The 21,900-nt window shown below is 38.9% G+C and overlaps 4 protein-coding genes across 4 annotated transcripts in view; 1 reads left to right on the forward strand and 3 right to left on the reverse strand.

Moving 5' to 3' along the window:
- The window catches only part of LOC114241187 (uncharacterized), a 476,778-nt gene that overhangs the window by 370,978 nt on the left and 83,900 nt on the right, over positions 1-21,900 (forward strand). The gene's annotated exons all lie outside the window — the stretch shown is intronic.
- Positions 1,417-10,817, reverse strand: LOC114245885 (alaserpin). The gene is made up of 9 exons (XM_089740145.1): positions 10,491-10,817; positions 9,688-9,749; positions 8,954-9,097; positions 8,141-8,347; positions 7,784-7,876; positions 6,289-6,426; positions 3,142-3,351; positions 1,956-2,097; positions 1,417-1,642 (listed from the first exon to the last, which is right to left on the reverse strand). Exons 1-9 carry the CDS (start codon positions 10,585-10,587, stop codon positions 1,503-1,505), a joined length of 1,233 nt encoding a protein of 410 aa, XP_089596271.1. The 5' UTR covers positions 10,588-10,817; the 3' UTR covers positions 1,417-1,502.
- serpin-20 (serine protease inhibitor 20) lies at positions 13,134-20,556 on the reverse strand. The gene is given in 10 exon segments (XM_089740146.1): positions 13,134-13,306; positions 13,881-13,983; positions 13,985-14,016; positions 15,089-15,302; positions 15,926-16,063; positions 16,666-16,764; positions 16,969-17,175; positions 17,399-17,542; positions 18,284-18,357; positions 20,015-20,556. Coding segments are annotated over 10 exon segments (1,194 nt in total). The 5' UTR covers positions 20,070-20,556; the 3' UTR covers positions 13,134-13,178.
- The window catches only part of LOC149503340 (uncharacterized), a 36,495-nt gene continuing 34,952 nt past the window's right edge, over positions 20,358-21,900 (reverse strand). The window contains exon 4 of the mRNA XM_089738565.1: positions 20,358-20,698. Within this exon, the coding sequence (XP_089594691.1) occupies positions 20,358-20,698 (341 nt within the window). The remainder of the gene's footprint in view (positions 20,699-21,900) is intronic.

Consider the following 21,900-nt stretch of genomic DNA (forward strand, 5'->3'; position numbering starts at 1 on the left):
AAATTGACCGTTAGCGACATTACAGCCTTTGATGCTGTTTCATTTCGCGAATACAAATAATATTAATAACAATAAATAACTTTATTTCTTAAGTTTTAAGACTGACATTATTTGATTTCTTGATATCCTATCGGATACCAGACTATTAGTAGGTATAAATTTTCTGTGATCATATACGATTCCAAACTTGGTGAGAAAGTTTTTCTTTTTTAATTTTATTACAGACCCAACGAGTTTTGTATGCCAAGTAAGGCAATAAATGAACAATAACGCACTTTTGTAATTGTTCTTGTAATGATACGAACACTTCATTACCTGTCTATCATTTATGTTATCGCTGGCTACGATCGGGGAATAAGGATTCCACCGGCTGTCATTGCTCGGTAGAGAGAGATTGTATTTTTTCCTATCTATTCTAGTTACCTCGAGAGGTTATAATAGGTTATCTGAGCGAGTAGGTGAGCTCACCAGCTCAACCTGAGAGAATTTGCTAAAACTAACCCTAGCAAGAGCAGTGCTTCGCAAAATCTACCACCAGATTGGAATCGCGACCCACTGAAAATATCCAGCGAGAAACTCAGTGGGCTAGAGCTGAGAGACATCCCGTCGCGAATACAAACGCGAATACACGAGGCATATTGCATGCCTTTGCAGATTTGGCGGTAAAAATAGGCAGGATGATGGTATCTGCAATAGTACCAGGTTCCCTATCCGAGTCGCTCGTGATCAAGGGTTGAATACATATTAATTTAGTAAAAAACGATTACCTAGGCACATTAACAATATTGTTAATAAATAAAATTTGATACCTCTGTGTATTATAGATAGGTATTGTAAGGACATTTCAGAGAACTGGGTGCTTAACCAGTTAAGTCACGACAATTTCAAATAATGTAATGTTAATAGAAGATTCAAAAGAATAATGTAACGTTAATGAATTAATAGACTAAAACAAAGCCTGGTGATTTCATATCGAGCGATTCGACTGTGGGTGCTCAAATCCCGTAGGCAGGTACAATTTTTTCTAATGAAATACGTAATTATGGAATGACTTCCATGGCTGGAATTACTGCTGGTAGGGTGTCTTGTGAGTCCACTAGGTAAGGAGGTAAAATCACCCGGCCTATTTCTGTCGTGAAGCAGTAATGCGTTACTATTTGATGCCGCCGTTTTTGAGCTTGTCCATAGATCTAAGCAAAATAAAAACACTTTGGCTCGACTCAAGCATAATGAGATTTCTAGTAAGTAGTTTATATACATAGTGCATGATTATTCGTCCAGTATCATGCCGTCTCATATACACCATTGCCTCCTTAACCCCTTCTGGTCACTCAACTTCACGAGGGAGAAGTTGACACCTTGTACTGCCTGTTTTAGAGTGAGTATGAAATTATTGTTGAAATAATGAAATAGGTATTAATGAGGGAAAAAAAGTCAGAAAATTTTATTGAAAGAATTAATATTATGTGGAAACCGAAGATGCGAGTCAAGAAGTGGTCGAGCTAGTTGCTTGTTGTACCCGTGATGTCAAACACTACACCGACTATTGGGGTACGGATCGGCCCAACCTTTTGTGTGAAAGTCACGTAGAACAAATGAGGGCGGTTCATGTCCAGTTCTATTTGAGGCATTGAACATAATTCTGAAAATATAGTACATTTTATTATTACGGAAGCTATATTAACTCAGACCTTGGAGAAACGCTAGATCAAGGAATTGTTCAAGGTTACTCTCGTCAACTCCGTTCCCTATGTCCTTCTCTTTTTTAAAGCTTGAGAAAGCTACATCATCATGGCCTGACACTGCTGATGTCTTAGACGTATGGAGACCATTCAACATCAGGTGTATTCTGTTCTTCTACCGTCAAATACTATAAGATAATGTAGGATTTGTTTTTCTTGTTTGTGTTTTAATTCTTCCCTGCCCATCCATTGATAAAAATGTGTGCGGCTCACCTCTGGGCTCATCGTAAATGATCGGACCTGGCTTCAAATAGACTTCATGTAGGATTGACAAAACGTATGTATTATTATATTGATGACTCACACCTTGCAGTTCGAGTTTCCCCTCTTCGAATATATCCTTTAATAAGTTTGACTGAAATTGACAATAAAACATTAACACTCCTTCGTGATTTTTTCGTGCATTTTTTTCATTATGCAGTCTGCTAAAACTACGTGTTATGGGAACCGCGGATGGGTTAAGTGTGGTATCTATCGACTAGATTTCAGGTACTTCAAATTGGGTCAGAATAATAGAGACCAAACAATAATAAATATTTTCAATACAGTCCAGACATGCATATCGCTGTTTTTGAAAAGCCAACAACAAATTATTTGAGAAGCTGGACATCAGTTTGTATCAAGAGTACCAGCGGCATGCTACAGCATATTGTAGTAGTTCAGGTAACAATTTACTATCACGCCATCTCTAGGCGTATTCACCCGGAGATTCGCATGGTGTTCAAGAACTGTCAAGATATCTGTATGAAGCATTCTATACGTCCTTCTATAGTATTAGGTCTCTACTTGAATTATAGTTATTCATGGAGACAACACAGCGTGTGCAATCTAACATTACATTGAGGATATTCTAAGGGTTGCCTCGCATCTGCTGCGCCTGAGGTTTGTTAGCTGAAGCACGTGTGGATAGTTCCTATGCAACTACGAGCAAACGTTGTACATCCCTAGTCCGCAGGCTGCGAGCCAGCTCAGCAATATCTTGATCACAATACCTGAACGCCTGGAATGTCGCTACTAGAACCATTGCGACAACGTTATTATTATGATTGATACAATTTAGTTTAATTTATTATTGCTAATTGAAACTACGTATCTATGCGTTTTTATTTTGGCAACGTGAATGATCTGAGTGGGCCAAATAAATAAATCATAACAATAAGAGAGAACTTTGTTGCGTTGAGAAATTAACTTATCATGAAAACTTTAATTTAGAAAGTTTATCCCCGTTCCATTTTATTTTAGCACCATATGTCACCACTGTAGAGTAGTACATAGCAATTAATGAAATACCAACTTTAAATACGGTGTACTGGAAGTCTACTAGTTACGGTTTATATTTAATGACATGTTTAATGCTTTTAAATCGCTAACTGATGTCAGATACAGAACTTTGACTCACTTCTTTAGCTGTCTTTCCTAAGTCACATTTGGCAATCAAGTCTCCGGCTGGGATGGATAATTTTGCGCATACTTCCTGGCCGCGATCAAGAATTTCTTGGAAAGCTGTAGAATCACAGAGCTTATCTAGTACTTCCAGAAGTCCATCATGTTTGTTTGGAAGAACCATGATATACGAGTATAGTCCATCTTTACCTTCCAATTCTATGGTCTAGAAGAATTAAAACACTGAAATATCCTGTACTAATCAAAATAATGTTTTACTGGTGGTAGGACCTCTTGTGAGCCCGCGCGGGTAGGTACCACCACCCTGCTTATATCTACCGTGAAGCAGTAATGCGTTTTGCTTTGAAGGATGGAGCAGCCGTTGTAACTACACTTGAGATCTTAGAACTTATATCTAAGGGTGGGTGGCGCATTTGCGTTGTAGTTGTCGATGGGCTCCAGTAACCACTTAACACCAGGTGGGCTGTGAGCTCGTCCACCCACATAAGCAATAAAAAAAAAAAAGCAAGAGAACAGAAAAATGTATACGAGATGCACTTTTCTGAAAGCGCTCTATCAAGCTTTTGCCATCGCGCTGCCGCCGGAGGAGTTATAGTACGTTTGTAACTGTAGCTTTTAGAAATACCTAGTCAGGTCATAAGTATTGTCACACAGTAAAAACTTTTCTTTTAGAATGCTGGCCACAAAAAAGTTTATTGAATTCGAATTTCGAATTGTTCATGAAAATAAAAATGTATACTTTTTCGAATTTTACTCATTTTTAAATATGCAGTGGACGCTTAAAGAAGACCGTGTTGCAGTTATTGCGTTGCCTCGTTGCGGTTACGCGCCAATTCAAATTTTTAACATACTGCAAAATTTGAATATAACCAAAAGATTCGTTTATCGTACCATCAAACGATACAATGAAGACTCTAGTGTAGATGACAGGTCAAGAAGTGATCGCCCTCGGTCTGTTAGGACTCCAGCAGTGATAAAAGCTGTGAAGGCGCGAATTCAAAGAAATCCCAAACGTAAGCAGAAACTGTTGGCCCTTCAGACGGGGTTAAGCAGAACCACAGTGAAAAGGGTGTTAAATGAAGACTTAGGGCTTCGGGCATATCGAAGAAAAACAGGACATCGTTTGAATGCTCGTCTAATGGACCTGAGACTGAAGAGATGCCGCGCTTTGTTGAAGCGGTACGCGGGAAAAAAATATCGGGAAATTCTTTTTTCGGATGAAAAATTTTTTACCGTAGAAGAGAGCTACAACAAACAAAATGATAAGGTGTACACAGTAGTGAAGAAGCGAGCAACCGTATTCCGCGTGTCCAACGAGGTCATTTTCCATCCTCGCTCATGGTATGGTTGGGAGTTTCTTATTAGGGCTTAACAGAGGTACATTTTTGTGAGAAAGGTGTAAAAACGAATGCAGTTGTGTATCAAAATACAGTCCTGACGAACCTTGTGGAACCTGTTTCTCATACCATGTTCAATAACAGGCACTGGGTATTCCAACAAGATTCGGCGCCAGCTCATAGAGCGAAGAGCACACAAGACTGGCTGGCGGCGCGTGAAATCGACTTCATCCGGCACGAAGACTGGCCCTCCTCCAGTCCAGATTTGAATCCGTTAGATTACAAGATATGGCAACACTTGGAGGAAAAGGCGTGCTCGAAGCCTCATCCCAATTTGGAGTCACTCAAGACATCCTTGATTAAGGCAGCCGCCGATATTGACATGGACCTCGTTCGTGCTGCGATAGACGACTGGCCGCGCAGATTGAAGGCCTGTATTCAAAATCACGGAGGTCATTTTGAATAAACTTTAGTGTCATAAGAATCTATGTTTTGTTAAGTTCATTTTGGTATATGAATGGTTACATAATGAATAAACTTGTTTCAATTATTTTACATTAAACATGTGACAGAATTTATGACCTGACTAGGTACTTATTCTGCGTATTGTCAGGCGACAAAATTAAGCCTCAGTCTTAGTTGTGTCCTTGATATTGACATTATCAATCGACGACTTGAGACATCAGTCTCAATTTCACAGTACAACGGCTACCCAGGACAGTATCGTTCAAGCCGAAACGCATTACTGCTTCACGGTGGAAAAAGTTGAAGTGGTGGTACTTACACGTGTGGCCTCAAAAGAGGTCCTACCACCAGTAATTACGCAAATTATAATTTTGCGGGTTTGATTTTTATTACACGATGTTATTCCGTCACCGTGGAAGGAACATTTGTTAAGCACGTATTTCATTAGGAAAAATATTATTGGTACACCCGCCTGCGGGATTCGAACACCAGTGCACCGCTAGATACGAATGCACCGGACGTTTAATCCTTTAGGCCACGACGACAACAGACGTTTGGGGCCATCCATAAAGTACGTCACACGAATTTTAGGACTTTTGAACCCCTCCCCCCCCTCCTTGTCACAGGTTGTCACATTTTTATAACGCCCCCCTCCTGATGTGACGTCACACATTTTTTAAATTTATGTATGTATTTAAAAATAATCGAGAGAAAACAGCTATTTTCATTTTTTACTTATTTTTATTAAATAATAATCTAATAAAATCAACATAAAGTCCAACATTTCATAAAAAACAAAACAAACGACTAGTTAGAAAATAATAAACGATTAATTATATTAATTAAAGATAAAAAACTTAATTATCGAGTGTCCATGGACTTTGGATCCACTCTTTTATATCAGCTATTACTGGTAAATCAGGCACTTCATTTTCGTTCTGAATTTGAACGTCAGGAACATCCTTAGTGTCGACATCATTCTCTTCCATCCATAAAGCATCGTCATCATTCATTAAACAGAGAATTTCTCGGGCACGGCTAACCGCAATTCTTTGAGGACGAATTTTCGCTAAATTATTAATAAATATAGATCAATAAATATATATCAAAAAATTATTAATAAATATAGATCAAGTTTGTAAATTTTTAAAATTTTTAATTCACATACAAACTTTGCGTTTTAGTATTTTAAATTTTAACATGTGACGTCACAAAAGTATTGACCCCCCCATGCCCCTTGTCACACGATGTCACACTTCGGTGATACCCCCCCCTCCCCATTAACGTGTGACGTACTTTATGGATGGCCCCTTTACTAAATAATAATATATTGTATTTACCTTGGCATCAATAGACTTTATGTCGGCATATTTCACTACACCTTCCCCGGTAATTCCTGGAATATTTATCACCTTGTTACCAGATTTGAAGTCTATTGTTTTCTCGTTTATGAATTTGAATTTGTCGCTGTACATGATCTGCAAAAGTAAAAAAATAAACACGTGTGGCACTCGGGGACTGCCGCGGTAAAGCTATTGCATAGCATTTCAAACTTTTTCGTCTGTGTGTTGCATGTCGCGTGACGGTCGGCCGCGGAGTAGGGATAAAGTAAAAGGCGCTCGTCAGAACAGCCGAGGCCAATATGGCGGTGCCTATAGTTCGCAGCAACTGACCGTGTAGTGTATAGACTATTACTCATTTGTGCCAGTGCTCCACGCAATTTTGTTTGTTTTTGTCAGCGTTTAATGTAAATGTTGTTTATCAGAGTTAAATGTCTATAATGTGAAAAAAAGTTTCATTTTTACCATGGTTTCATAAAACCACATAATCCTTTTTTTATCAACTTATGCAATTATAATTAGACAATAATAATTGAATATTAAAACAATAATAAAATAAGATCACGCTATATTTATAAACATTAACAAAAGCAAAACATTAACTGTTCCCTTCACACTCATAAGCTAGACCACGCGCGAGAGAGATGGGCAGACTTTTCATGATGCGCATGCAGTGCAACCTCACGCCGCGCGCTTATTCAAAAACACTACACAAGCGCAACGTGTGAATGTGTTGAACGTAAGCTACATGGTAGGAGTGGAGTGTTAGGTTTTATTTCCGTTACGGAATTTCTTGATTCAGTCGCCGCACTCAAAGTCCGCGATAAAAGCTATGCAATAACTTAAAAATTAATATAACCTGATAGATTGACAAATAATACCAACATTGATTTGTTTCAAATAAAAACTGCTCTTTAATCGTCCTGACGGTGATCGGCCAGGCCGCTGACCATTGCTCCAAGCTGTTACCAGTTAATTATTATACTTGGAGCAATATTTCTACGTACCTAACAGGTATATTATATACACAACTTCTTCGATGAAGGAATAACATCGCACAAAATAAAATATACAATTTTTGCGTAAAGTGGTAAGTTGTAGAGCCTATTTGTGAGAGCAGCCATGTGTTCTATTTCGAAGGATCGGATAGTACACATTGTATTTGAGATTTCGACCTCACGTCTCAAGTTTGAGTGGGGTTTACGAAAACTCTACGAGCTCCGATAACCATTACAACAGTTTGACAGATGTAGGTTAGAAAACCTATGTAGCGCAAAAAGTGGAGATGATTGTGGAGACTGATGAAGATGCCATAATTATATCTGGAAATGGGTTACGGATGAATCCACACGCAGTAATAGTGAGTTCGAAAGTTGAATTTCATTGGAATACAATGAATGTATATAAAATATATATATATAGAATCCTTCTCTTTAAGCCAGCATAATGTATGGCAATATCTCGCGGACAAAGTACTCAAATATTAATTACTTACAGTCGACACGTAGCTGCTTATAAAACTAAGACCGGCCCCTTCCTTTATCATTTTACTGGAGATTATATTCTTGAAGTCGCCTTCATTTCTAACCTGTGTTAAAATACGATTATATTTTATTCCTACTTTTTACAGTTTCAAAAGTACAAATATGAGCTTCTCATGTCTATATTGTAAGTTGAATTGTAGGGAGACAAGGAGAGATTGTAAACGGGAAACTGGGCCTCTATCTCTTTTAATTCAACACTGATGACAATTTTAAGATCCATTTAATATCATAAAGTAGCGTCTTAACTTAAAAAAATCAAGTAAGCAACTAAATTTAGGAGTTAGAAGAGGAATGATTTAAATCCGAACCTCATCATTGATCTCATTTGCAGCTTCAACGGGGTCACTGTAGTCCACAGTCCTAGCCTTAGCACTGAAGGTCTTGTTGTAGGTATCTGTGAAAGCTGGACTTAACCTGTTGCTCGTATCACTGTACATATTTAGATTTAAAGTCGGCGAACCGATACGATCTTTGTTAAATAAAATCTCAATAAACGTAGGAAAAATAGTCCGAATCTAAAAAAAACACATATTTAAGTCTGCAAATCAATTAAAGTAACAGTTTCATATTAAACATTATGGCACTTAAGTCAACAATAAAAACCGTTCAGACATTGGAAGTTAGGTGTTTTTAACGTAATGACGTCAATGTTCATAGATGCCATTAATTTTTGTACCAAACTTCGCTTTATGGGCAGTCTTTCGATGCCCCACCAAAAACTTGAACACATAAGGATTGGTTTTATTACGATAATATAACAGTAGTGTCATATAATACCGCCGCTGCTAGAGTTCCAGCAGGTGTCGACTAAGTACCTCACGGTAGAATGGGGAGCAGCACTTTCTAAGTATCATACCAGCTGGCTGCCACTGATTACCGGCTTTTGCTAGTTTCAGGGCCCTTTAGTCAAGTCTGAATTTAGTCTATAACGTGAAGTAAACATGGACCCTTGTTTAAAGTGTGAGAGAGCCGTCACAACATAGTTCAGACGTTCATGGCAGCTATAACATCTCCGTTATGGTGTATATGGACCTAGGTAATCATGTGTCCGTCTGGCAATATTCAGCAACTAAAAGTACCCAAATCCCAATGCTCGGATATAATACTAAGCAGATTTGTACCTCTTTTTTATCTTTCAGATTAAGAAAGCTAAGCAGGTTTTGATAAGTCTTCCCTTCAGAGAAGAGAGCTAGCTGGGCCGTTGTCGCCAACAGTGGGAATATCGCCGTCGTATAAATCTGGCCAGGGTTTCTCTTAGCACCTTGCTAAATTAAATATAAATTTGGTTTGGTAAAGAAAAAACTTTTTTTTTTTCCTACCTATGCTGATAGCCTTGAGATGCTATTTCAGCTTCACCCTAACGTTTGTAGCTCACGGGGCTCAACCGGAGAGTTGCTAACACTGACCCTAGCAAGAGCAGTGCTTCGCAGAATCTACCACCGGATCGGAAACGCGACCCACTGAGAAGATCCGGCGAGAAACTCAGTGGGCTGTGTCTGTGGGTTAATTCGCTCGTCGAGCCCTTCGTCCCAAGCGACGGGTTCGACGAGGACGGTGACCGGTAATCTTAGATGGTTCATAAATACTATGGTGATTGGTTGAACTATAACAATATCTATTCATTCCGAATCATATATTGTTAATAGAAATCTCTTCATTTTATTTTACTGCACAACTTCCTTTAGTTCCTGTCATGACCATTGGTTATAAAACATAGATTGTTACTGTTGACTGACTTTCGCTGCGAAGCAATCGCAGGCTTTCTAAGGATGGGGCGCCTTAACCACTTCAAATCAGGGGGGTCGTGAACTAGTCTACTCAAATATAATTAACGAACACCAAAGTCCGCACTTACGTATAAAGTCTCCCCAGTTATTTTGTTGCTCTCGAAGGCAAGACGATTCTCAGCGTCGATGTCTAAAAGAATACGTTGGACTGTGTAATAAATATAAGATAAATATAAGATAAGAGGCAAATATAATAATAAACTCTTGTTGCGAGAAGCTGGTCACGATCCTCAGTATTGAAGAAAACGAAGCAAGAAGAAGAAGACTCGCCAACGTCGGTGATTTTAGGCTCTCCGAGCAGCGGTCACAATTCTCATCGAACTGGTGGACTGGATAGACAACCAACTGAGTTTCTCGCCTGATCTCGCAATCCCAATGGTAGATTCAGCGAAGCACTGCTCTTGTAAGGTTCTTGTTAGAGCAACTCAACCAGCCCCGCTTCCCATACCCGTCTCTCCTTATTTGGTAGCGGTGGCTCTTTTGGAGACCGTCGCTGCAATTCGATGCAGCTATATGCCTCTAGGGGTAATAGTCCACTCCCCCTCCCCAGAGATGGGTTTTACACCGGCTGCAATCCTCTCCCCAACAATTGTAACAATGCACTGTCAAATTTTGGGGAAAGGGACACCAGCAAAGAGTAGTGGCCTAGCTCTTTCCACCGTAGTTATATTAGGTAGACTAATCATGTTTCTAGTTAGGAAACACAACCCAGGACATCCGTGGAAGAGACAAAAAGAAGCCGCGCATATGTCACGATCCGTGATCCCGTAAAGGGACCCGACGATGTCTTTGTAATTCAGATGAACACGAGCGACACTACCAGTGTCTCTTAGTTACTTCCTATTAGTGTATAATATTGTTCAAAACTTACCACGGACACTTTCAGAGAGCGGCAAATAATACAAGAAGTAACCGCAAGCAAGTATTACCCGCAGCATGGCTGGTGTTCTACCCGACGTCAGATGCATTTAGAACTTATATATATTTATACCTACTTTATTTTACACATATTTTTTTTATCTAAATGATATATATAAAAAGCTAAGTAAATCCGTTTAATAGATTTCTCAAATATTAATCTATTTTAGAGTGTATGACACTAAAACTGATTAATGGCTTACACTTAGTACAAATTGTCATAAATGTGTCAGGCGTGTTGCAATATGAGTAGTACTAATAGTTGAACTTGAAGTCATGCACTTGAATCCATGTGTAGGTGACTTATTCTATCATAATTTTTATTTGCTCATTTATCTATTTACATGTAAACACTTGAAAAAACAAACCGATTGTATTCTGTATAAATAACAAGATACGTATGTTGGTAGTTGGCAGCGAGACGAAGTGTTTCACTTGGCTTTCAGTGTACGTTGAATCGAAGAACAGTAAAAAAAATTTGAAGTTCCTGGAAATATTAAAAAAAGGGTGCGTGTACGCGCGTAAGAAGTTATACTTTATTTTCATTAAATTTATTTCTTTTTTTTATAAATATTAAATAATTAATAATAAATATTTAACGTTAATAATTTAATAATATTTAGTATGAATTATGTTAAATAATAATTTTGTCATTTATATTAATAAAAAATGAATGCTAATAACATGTTAATGTTAATTTTGTGTCACGGTGGGCGCCCATCGTAAAGTTTCAATCTCATCAATTTTTCATAACGCGCTTAAAGAAGTATAACTTCAAAAATAATAAAAATCCCAGCAACATAAACTAAACGGTTACTTGAACAGGCCTAGCTCGGTGACACTGACATAGTCTCTCTAGACAGTCTAGAGTCTAGACCATCAGTTTAAGTAGGAAAAAAAAATTGAACAGCGAAATTTCTCTCAATATTTCTATTTATTATTTTATGTTATATGTATATGATTAAAGGACAAAAAATATGAACTGAATAAATAATTAATTATTTTAAATATTTATATAGGTAAATATAATTAATTATTTTAAAATAAATCTATATTATTATACAAAATCTGGTTTATGGTCTGGTTTTTACGGATGTTCCGTTATAACTACTGAACCATGCGTACGATTGACTTGAAACTTGGATCCATGTAGAAAATACATGTACTTAATGGATAGGCTAATATTTATATGAGTGTTGGACTCCGTACACCGTTACTCCCTACTCCGTTAATGATGAGAATCTTTGTGGGGGAGAGAAATAATAATGTTAATTATGGCCAGCGAAGCGGACGGATACAACTAGTAAATAATAAATTGGATTTTTTCTTTCATAGAAAGTCGATCCTATGTTTGGTTAAAATTCTTCATAATTAATTTTTGCTTATACGTTGTCGAATGGTTGTCGAAACTAATTGTTGGAAGCCAACGCACTAAATGCTGCTTTTACCTGCAATGAAGCAGTAGCTTAGCTTTCGACAATGACTTGTTTGAGCAGAATCTACCATTTGGTATTAATAAACTGGGCAAGACATAATGCACATCGACCTCTAGAAAGAGACATTCGGCTAATTTCGACTTTGTAGAGCGTTGTCCCTTTCGCACTCTTTTTATACGTGCGTGCGGGATTCGAACGCCGTTACTCAAAATACAGAAAAAACGTTTTTTCTGTATTCTGAGCGCCGGTACTGCACTTGATGAAGAGAATCGTATCGGTCGTCATATTCTTTGCGCAAAGACTACATCAAAACTATTACCTACATAATATGTTTTTTTTTGAGAGGAAGTAATAATTCGTGGCCCGGAGGTCTTTCTAGTTTCACCAAAATAGGTGGGCGAACAAGGCATCAGCCAGGAGGAGTGGGACTCTCCGAGCACTATGGATTATGGATGGACTATGGATTACTTAAAATTCGTTCTCAGTGGGCGCCTATGTATAATTTCAGAGATCTAGTGATGAGTGAGCAATATTTCGGTATTATATTTAATTTTAAGGTCTTACTGACATTACTATATTAAGTGTATAATCTATGGACATTACATTAAGATTTGATAAAAAATAATAACAAGTGTTCGAATTTTTATAAAGCGCCATCTAGTGAGGATACGGAGAACCACTAACTCGAGTTCACTGTGAAAATTATTAGTTTTTCAATACGTATTGTAGATGGCGCTTAAACAGTTTTGAAACGAGAATTGGTCGACGGTGCAGTGATGGATAGATGCTTGATCAGTGATCGTGACATCGTAACAAACCAGACTGGCAATCAATTATTCTTAAATCATATAAAAAAATTAAGCTTAAATTGTCCAATGTGTGATTCTTGGAGTATCTAGCGAGCAATAACGCTGATGTTTCTTTTTAAACTACAGAGGGTTTGACTGCCTGTCTAATTTAAAATCGAATTCCATAAACATCACAGCGGTTATTCCATCCCGCAACTTGCTTCGCGCAGAAGATGGCGACTCTTAACCTTGTTCTCTCTCTCTCCTTTTTTAACATAAGACTTGGAGATTCACAGTTCGAATTGTAAAACTCTTCTATTTTAATTTGAAATGTGTTTCAATGGAAATATCACAACAGAATAAAACACCGAGTACACTTAGCATCCTTTATTGGAGCAAACAATGAAATAGTCATAACTAGGACTGCACAGCCATGCCGACTATAGGCGATCGCACAAGGTTCGGTTCCCGCTGAGCGCACATCACGTAGAACGCGTGTGGATAGTTAACTTCCAACTCCACGTCGTATTTTGTACACGGACTCGCTGGAAGAACATATAAATCATTAGTTGTTTGACGACAAACATCCTTCAGAACTGGAATTACTGAATTAGGATTTGTTCTATTTTGATTTAGCAATAGATGTTGTTTTGGATTGAAAATTGGTTAGAAATTGGTATAATGGTGTAGCATTGATATAGAAAGACCAACCAAATAGACTGGAAAGAATCCATGCATGATCTGGCACTTAAATAGCGGTGACGTCAGAGACCGTTATCGTACTGGATTCGAAAGGTTCTATGTTAATTATGTATAAAATTATTTTTCGGTAATAATTACTTTTAGTACTATTTCTTAAGTTCATGTATCTGTTGTGCTTACACTATGATTTCGGAAATGAAGGGAATCATTCATGTACATTGATTAAATGTAACAAAGAAGTAGAAAAATATTAAAAAGCTCTCTGAATTTCTATTGCTGTCCTGATTCTAAAAGAAATCGAAGAATTACTGTATATTGTACAAAAATACCTTAGTAGCAAAATTATTCGATTATATCGAAAAATATCCTAGAATATCGTGGCAACCCAGTAGCAATTATTCGCAGTATCAGTGTTACCTTTTCTCGAATTGTTTGTTGAATCGGGCCTCAAACGGACCTCATGCAGGATCGAAGCGACGTAAGTGTCATCGCATTTTTGACTCACACCGCGGAGGTCGGCCTCCCCTGGTACGAAAAGGTAAGAGCTCGATGTCTGAAAAGTAAAACAGGCTATTTTACTGCTCAGGTTGGTGGACGAACTTACGGCTCACCTGGTGTTAAGTGGTTACCGGAGCCCATAGACATCTACGACGTAAATGCCGTCACCTACCTACCGAGACATAAGTTCTTACGTCTCAATATACCTAGTTACAACGGCTGCCACGCTCTTCAAACCGAAACGCATTACTGCTTCACCCTCTAGGCACAAGAGGTCCTACCACGACTGTGAGTTTTTAGCCCACACACTTATTGTTGGTGTTGCCGTACGATGATAATATTATTATATCTTTAACCGATTTCAAATGAAAATAAAACATGTAGTTCTCGATTCCGACCATTTTTTTTAAGTCCGCGCGGATAGGTACCACCACCCTGCCTGTTTCTGCCGTGAAGCAGTAATGCGTTTCGGTTTGAAGGGTGGGGCAGCCGTTGTAACTATACTGAGACTTTAGAACTTGTATCTCAAGGTGGGTGGCGCGTCTACGTAGTTGATGTCTATCGGCTCCAGTTACCACTTAACACCAGGTGGGCTGTGAGTTCGTCCACCCATCTAAGCAATAAATAAAAAGGTGCCGATTTCATTTGGTTCACATCTGTTGAATATTTCTTCTTTCAATGTTATCACGATAAATGAATCGGCTTCAGCAAAACGGAACTATGTAGCTCCGAATTAAGATTTAGACACTTAATTAAATTACCGCGATTATGGTAGAATACCATCTTCTTAATTTAACTATTAGAACACGACCGTTTGTGCTTTCATGGGCAAACGAACTCACTGCCTATCTGGTGTTAAGTTGTAACCGGAACTCATAGACATAGCACAAATTCCGTAACTCACAATGAGTCTCACTAACATTTATGCATAACTTCATCTGTCCCAACCCTCAAGCCGGAAAGCTTCACTGTTTCGTGGCAGTAATATGCAGAACGGTGGTACTTACCCGCATCGGCTCTCACAATACTCTACGTCCAGTAATCACCTAAGATGATTATATTGTTGCTAGGCGAGATCTATCGTTAAACCAAGTCAGTATGCGAAAGAAAAATACACTTTAAGGCACCTACCTGTTGGAGAGAGTTTGCCAAATCCACCTTCCTGATAACTTCTCGGCTTGGAACTAATAGTTTGGCACAAACGTTTTTCCCTTGGTCTATGGCTTGTCTGAAAACTTCAGGATCTGTGAATTTCTTCAGTACCTCTTTCAGTCCATCAAATTTGTTTGGAAGAACTACGACATACGAGTATTCTCCACCTCTAGCCAGAATTTCTATAACCTGGAACAGTTAGAACTGTGAATGTTTCTGTGAGTGATACAACGATGTACACAATGGATAAGCCTCTATATTCGCGCTTTTAAATCGCCATCACGACCAAATGCTAATACAATGAAGTAGTAAATTTCACGTCCTTAAAAATAAGGATGTGGAGAGGCTTTTTGGTGAGCCAAATATTCTGGGGGAGATGAAGGCACGGAGGCTCGGATGGCTCGGGCATGTAGTACGTATGGAGCAGGATCGGGCTGTGAAACGGGTGTACGCGGGTGTACCGGAGGGACGCCGCCCCGTAGGGAGGCCCAAGTACCGCTGGTCTGACACTGTGGAAGGAAATTTACGTGAGCTCCAAGGTTCGGATTGGCAAGGTGTTGCACAGCGCCGGGATGAATGGCAGAGTTTATTGTCGGAGGCCAAGACCCACTTGGGGGTCATAGCGCCAGCTCAGCAGTAGTAGTAGTAAAATTCACGAAATAAATGAAACATCACGATTTCACTCTAACAGTCCTACAACCAGTTTGTGTGGCAATCAAATCCTCGGCTGTACATTTTAATACACATAAAGTGGATTGTGAACTCTGATATCGGTCTACGCAAATAAATAAACGAATAATGTATCTAGGTACCTTGGCGTTTATAGATTTAACGTCGGCATATTTGATGATACCTTCCCCGGCCGCCCCGGGGATGACTGTGACAGTCTTACCGGTTTTGAACTTCACCACTTTGCTGCTCGTGAAAACGAATCTATCGTCAAATTTAAACTGAAAATTTCAATTTATATGAATTAAAACGTCGCGGACTGCTTCAGTGTGGGGAAAGAGATGAATGTATAAAAGTGTCATTGAGAGCAGGAAGCGTTGGCCAGACCGCCAGCTCACTGAACGTGGACATTTATACCTTTACTAGCTGTACTCGTCCGCTTCGCTGTGCATTTAAAATTAACATTATTATTTCTCGCCCCCCCCCCAAAGATTCTCATCATTAACGCCCCCGCAACTGGTGTAAGGAGTCCAACACTCATATAAATATTAGCCTATCCATTAAGTACATGTATTTTCTGCATGGATACCAAGTTTCAAGTCAATCGGATGCATGGTTCAGTAGTTATAACGGAACATCCGTAAAAACCACTGTAGATATATACCTATATATTAGTATAGATGAGTAGAGGTCTCATCTAACTGGTTATGTATATTGATAGGTGAATCTTCATAAGTGACACTCATGTTCGTCAGCTTGCATCTTGTGAACACGGGGAGGCAGAAACTGTTCTGTTCCAACGACCATTACCAGCTATTTGAAAGGTCTAATAAAAGCCAACGGTCCATGTTTAAAAAAAAGAGAGAAGAATTCGACTACTCACACTTAGCTCGTAGGTGCCTATAAAATTCAGTCCATCCTTGTCCTCTATTTTTCGACTTGAAACGAGGTCTTTGAATCCACCCGTGCCTTGACTTTTTACCTAATTAATAAATAATATCATTAACATTAGATAACAAGATTGCAGTGTCTAAAGCCATATTAATTAATTGGTTAATGAAGAGTGTGTCTGTTACTAGTATTACCATTCTCATCTTCCACATGACGATTAAGCTCTACCTAATTTTTGATCAAAAACTCGGGTCGCAAGCGACCTTTAATCCTACAACGTAGAGCTAATACTTACATAATCGTTGATTTCTTCAGCAGCTTCTTCGGGTTCACTGTAGTCTACCTCCCCGGTCTCACCACCAAAGGTCTTTTTGTATGACTTTTTGAAAGCGGGACACAGTTTGTTGTCGTCGTCCGTGTAAACTTTCAGGTCGAATTTCGGTGAAGCTACAAGGTCTTCACTGAAGTACTCCTCTCTTATATACGGAAATATTCTACGTATCTAAAATAAACATCAATCTGTTTATTACTTAATTAAACCTAAGTCGTTTGGTGTAGTCACCAGCTATAATGGTGGTGGTAATGGTATATAGTGATGGATTGAGGATCTGTGTATTTCTTATCAAGTAATGGCTATAAATCATTGTAATGGGCATTCCAGCCCGTTTTCTCTAATGTAGACTAGATGTGAGGAAGAGTTGTGTTTATGTCAGGATAAATTTTACCTGTTCCTTATTATCCAATTCTAGAAGATCAAGAAGCTTTTGTTCGTTTTTCTTTTGCGAGAATAAGGCCAGCTGACCCAATGCGCTTAGCAGCGGGAACACAATCGTGACGAAACTGCTACCGGGATACCTCAGTATGCCATTCTGTTGAAATAAAATATTACAGATTCCAATTGGTTTAAGTTAAACTACTAGTAATATTCCATTAAATTGGCGTGCGGCTGTAGCCTTAGCGAATATTCTGGGGCATAGACCAGTCATCGTCCTCGTCAAACCCGTCGCTTGCGACGAAGGGCTCGACGAGTAAGTTAACCCTCAGACACAGGCCACTGAGTTTCTCGTGGGATCTTCTCAGTGGGTCGCGTTTCCGATCCGGTGGTAGATTCTGCGAAGCACGGCTCTGCTAGGGTTCGTGTTAGCAATGTCATCAGGTTTGAGCCCCGTGAGCTCACCTACTAGGCTACGCTGATATACCCAGCTGATCTCAAGGCGCTCAGCTTAGGTAGGAAAAAAAAGGGGCATAGATCCTCTGGCACCAAGGTACCTCTTTCTTTCCATTACTGCCGCGAATGACTCATGAGCTCTGGTTTTAAAGGTAGAACAGTCGTTAATTGTGACCTCGATTCCATGATGCAAGGAAGGCGTCGGTATTGACGTTCTGATGTCTATGAACCAAAATCGCCAATTAACACGATATCGGGATTCGCTAACCATCAAAAGTTTCATAGTCTCGTCTGAAAAAGTTGAATCCAAACAATAGAGAGCTTGCCATGTAGTTACATGAGTTAGACGCGAAAACAAGGTATTTCTAAGTTGGGGCCGTGTGAGTGAAGTATTAACTCGAGGTCTCTTACAACGTTATGAAAGCCACAAGTAAGTACTCACATATATAAATTCGCCAGTCAGCCTGTTGTTGGAGGTGGCAAGACGATTCTCCAATTCTCGTAGTGTTTGGTTGTCTTCAACAAAGATAAAATGTACGGAATCTACTTCTAAATATACAGCTTAGTCTTTCCTATAACTTTTTTTTGGAGTTTACTCCTTTAGAATCGATTTACATATATAGGCCCGGGGTATGAAAATTATGGGGACCAAAATCGTACTAGCATGTCACACGAAATGCGTTATGCGCCTAGCATGTCACACGAAATGCTTTATGCGCCTGATTGGCTCCTGATTGCGTGATGCGTGCGCGCGCCAATCAGGAGCCAACGCGCGGCCGCGTTATCGCAGGTGACGCCGGGCTGCTGCGCCGGCAGTCCGCCACAAAGCCTCGTACTGATCGCGCGTTTCTCTCATTATTGTATTTTCATATATTTGTTAGTCGTTTGTTTTGTGTCTCGTTAATTTGTTAATAATCTGTTGTGTATCGTGTTGTCGTAATATAGAACTATTTCTCGTATTGTTTCGTTTAATTTTTTATATCCAGTAAACTCCAGTCGTGCGTCGGAGCGGACACACACACTTTTTTTATTTATTTTTTGATTAGATGGGTGGACAAGCTCACAGCCCGCCTGGTGTTAAGTGGTTACTGGAGCCCATAGACATCCACAACGTAAATGCGCCACCCACCTTGAGATATAAGTTCTAAGGTCTCAAGTATAGTTACAACGGCTGCCCCACCCTTCAAACCGAAACGCATTACTGCTTCACGGCAGAAATAGACAGGGTGGTGGTACCCACCCGCGTGGACTCACAAGAGGTCCTACCACCAGTAATTACGCAAATTATAATTTTGCGGGTTTCAGTTTTATTACACGATGTTATTCCTTCACCGTGGAAATCAATCGTAAACATATTTTGTTGAGTACGTATTTCATTAGAAAAATTGGTACCCGCCTGAGATTCGAACACCGGTGCATCGCTCAACACGAATGCACCGGACGTATTATCCGTTAGGCCACGACGCCGCGACGACTTCACCGTGTTTTGTCCATGTTTAGCCGTATAATAATAGTTTTTTAGTGAAATATTTATCTAGTGAGCTAGCTATCAAACAGGTCGTGTTCATAAACGAACTCCGTGATGGAGTGTCGTCTCCTACGTTCTGGATTCTATTGATGAGCAGTCGTGATATAATACAATTGAAGCTTCTGTCTCAAACAGGTTAGCGGCATTCACGCCGTGATGTCTATGGGTTCCGATCATCACTTAACACCAGATGGGCGGTGAGTTTATTCACCCATCTAGACAAAGTGATTTGAATAACAAAGAAATGTGACTAACAGTAAATGATTCCTCAAATTAAAACTAGACCTTAACGTTAAAGAACAATCTTCTTTGTCACAAAACAACACAATAGCACATATTGTATTGGTCTTCTAGTTTAACATCGGTTACCATTTAAGTTTTTTTTTTTTTATTGCTTAGACGTGTGGACGAGCTCACAGCCCACCTGGTGTTAAGTGGTTACTGGAGCCCATAGACATCTACAACGTAAATGCGCCACACACCTTGAGATATAGTTCTAAGGTCTCAGTATAGTCACAACGGCTGCCCCACCCTTCAAACCGAAACGCATTACTGCTTCACGGCAGAAATAGGCGGGGCGGTGGTACCTACCTGTGCGGACTCACAAGAGGTCCTACCACCAGTAAGTTAAGTGTGTATAATTACCTGTGGCGAGCACCGAATTAAACAGGAGACAAATGAGAACCGACGTACTAAACATTGTCGAGTTTAATTACAAAACGTGATGACTAAATAAAAATTCGCTAATTCAACTTTATATAGTTTAGAGACTCGCTGTTGTCAAAAGGCTTATCTTTATTTCGTCTTTATTTGTTTTAGGGTTCAAATATTTGCTATCTATTTTAACTATACTTGAGACCTTAGAACTTATATCTGGGTGCTGCATTTACGTTATAGATGTCTATGGGCTCCAGTAACCATTCAACACCAGGTGGTCTGTGAGCTCGTCCACCCATCTAAGCAATAAAAAATAAATAAACAATAAAGTTTAATAAGATATGTTCAGAATAGCTCTGGGGTTGGTGGGGGCCGGTGCTGATGTGGAAGTCTCAGCTGTCCCTATTATACGAGAACTGTCCCACTGCTTAAGCCTGGTTGCAAGATTGACGATTCGCAGCAAATATATCCGCAGCAAATATATCCGCAGCAAATATCCGCAGCAAATATATCCGCAGCAAATATCCGCAGCAAATATATCCGCAGCAAATATCCGCACCAAATTTATCCGCAGCAAATATCCGCAGCAAATATATCCGCAGCAAATATCCGCACCAAATTTATCCGCAGCAAATATCCACAGAGTGGCACTAGCTGTCAGTGCAAGTGCATCTGTGCGTGTTTGGAAAACGGATGATTGGTACAATTTTTGTTAAGAAATCGAATAATTTATACGAAACCTCATCTTAATTAATTAATTACGATTATGGCATTACTTTCAAAGTTAAAATCTATCAAAGATTATAAAGAAAATGTTTATTGCTTAGAATTAATTAGCAGAAAGACAATAAATTATATAGTCAAGATCCGGTTTCGAACGGTTTTTTGATTAATTGTTTTTTCACTGTTTTTTACTCTTCTATTTACATACATTAAGCTTTTATAATGTCAATTAATTAGTACTTTAGCACCAACCGATTGGCACATTGCAACACACCATATTTGGAAGGGCAAAGGTCGTAGGTATTGTTAGCCGGAAACGCTGGGCATCATTGTATTAGCGATTTCGAGCAAAAACCAGTCGTACGTTCCGGGCTAGTCTGGGATTATTAAACATTTAAAAATTATAATATTCAAGCTTACAATACGACTTTGACCATTCTCTCGAAAATTCGAAGCTCTCGTCAAAAGCTCGGGTGCACGAAAGCAATGAAAACGAAATATAACTAAAATTGAATATGCAATTTCGAAAAGGGCACATCTCTGAAAATGTAAAATGTTCAGGAATGAAAAAAACTGAATATTTTTTAAAGCAGTGTCAAATTTAAAATATTCACTTTTGAGATGTATTTTAGTGTTAATCAGCAATTGAAAATTACTGGAATTATTATAAAATGGGTGTAGGTATGCCTCAAAACTACATGTATAAGAAAAAACGTATTTGACAAAATATGCGACATATACCCTTTTCGAAATTGCATATTCAATTATATTAATGGTTTTTTCATAAGACATGCTTAGACATGCTTGGGAATCGATGTTATGTTTAGTACAAAATTGGGAAGTTTAAAAATCTTCTATCAAACATTTTTGTAAACAACGCCATCTACAAGCACGACTTCAAACAAACAGCTGAGTTCCCACTAGGTGGCACTTCCTTAGTTTACCTCGTGTTGTTCTAGGTGGCGCTAGTTGCCTTAAAACTAACATCGCTACTTTTCATAAAATTAATATTATTAAAATATAGCAGTTAAAGTATAAAATTGCCGATTTGTTCTGAAAAATTTTAATTCGTTTTTTTTTTTTCATTGAACACATTTATTTAATCAAAAAATCTACCATTATTACCTATATATTGCTGCCATCTAATAGGA

Source organism: Bombyx mandarina, chromosome 03 (genome assembly GCF_030267445.1).
Source record: "Bombyx mandarina strain Sakado chromosome 03, ASM3026744v2".
NCBI classification, from domain to species: Eukaryota; Metazoa; Arthropoda; class Insecta; order Lepidoptera; family Bombycidae; genus Bombyx; species Bombyx mandarina.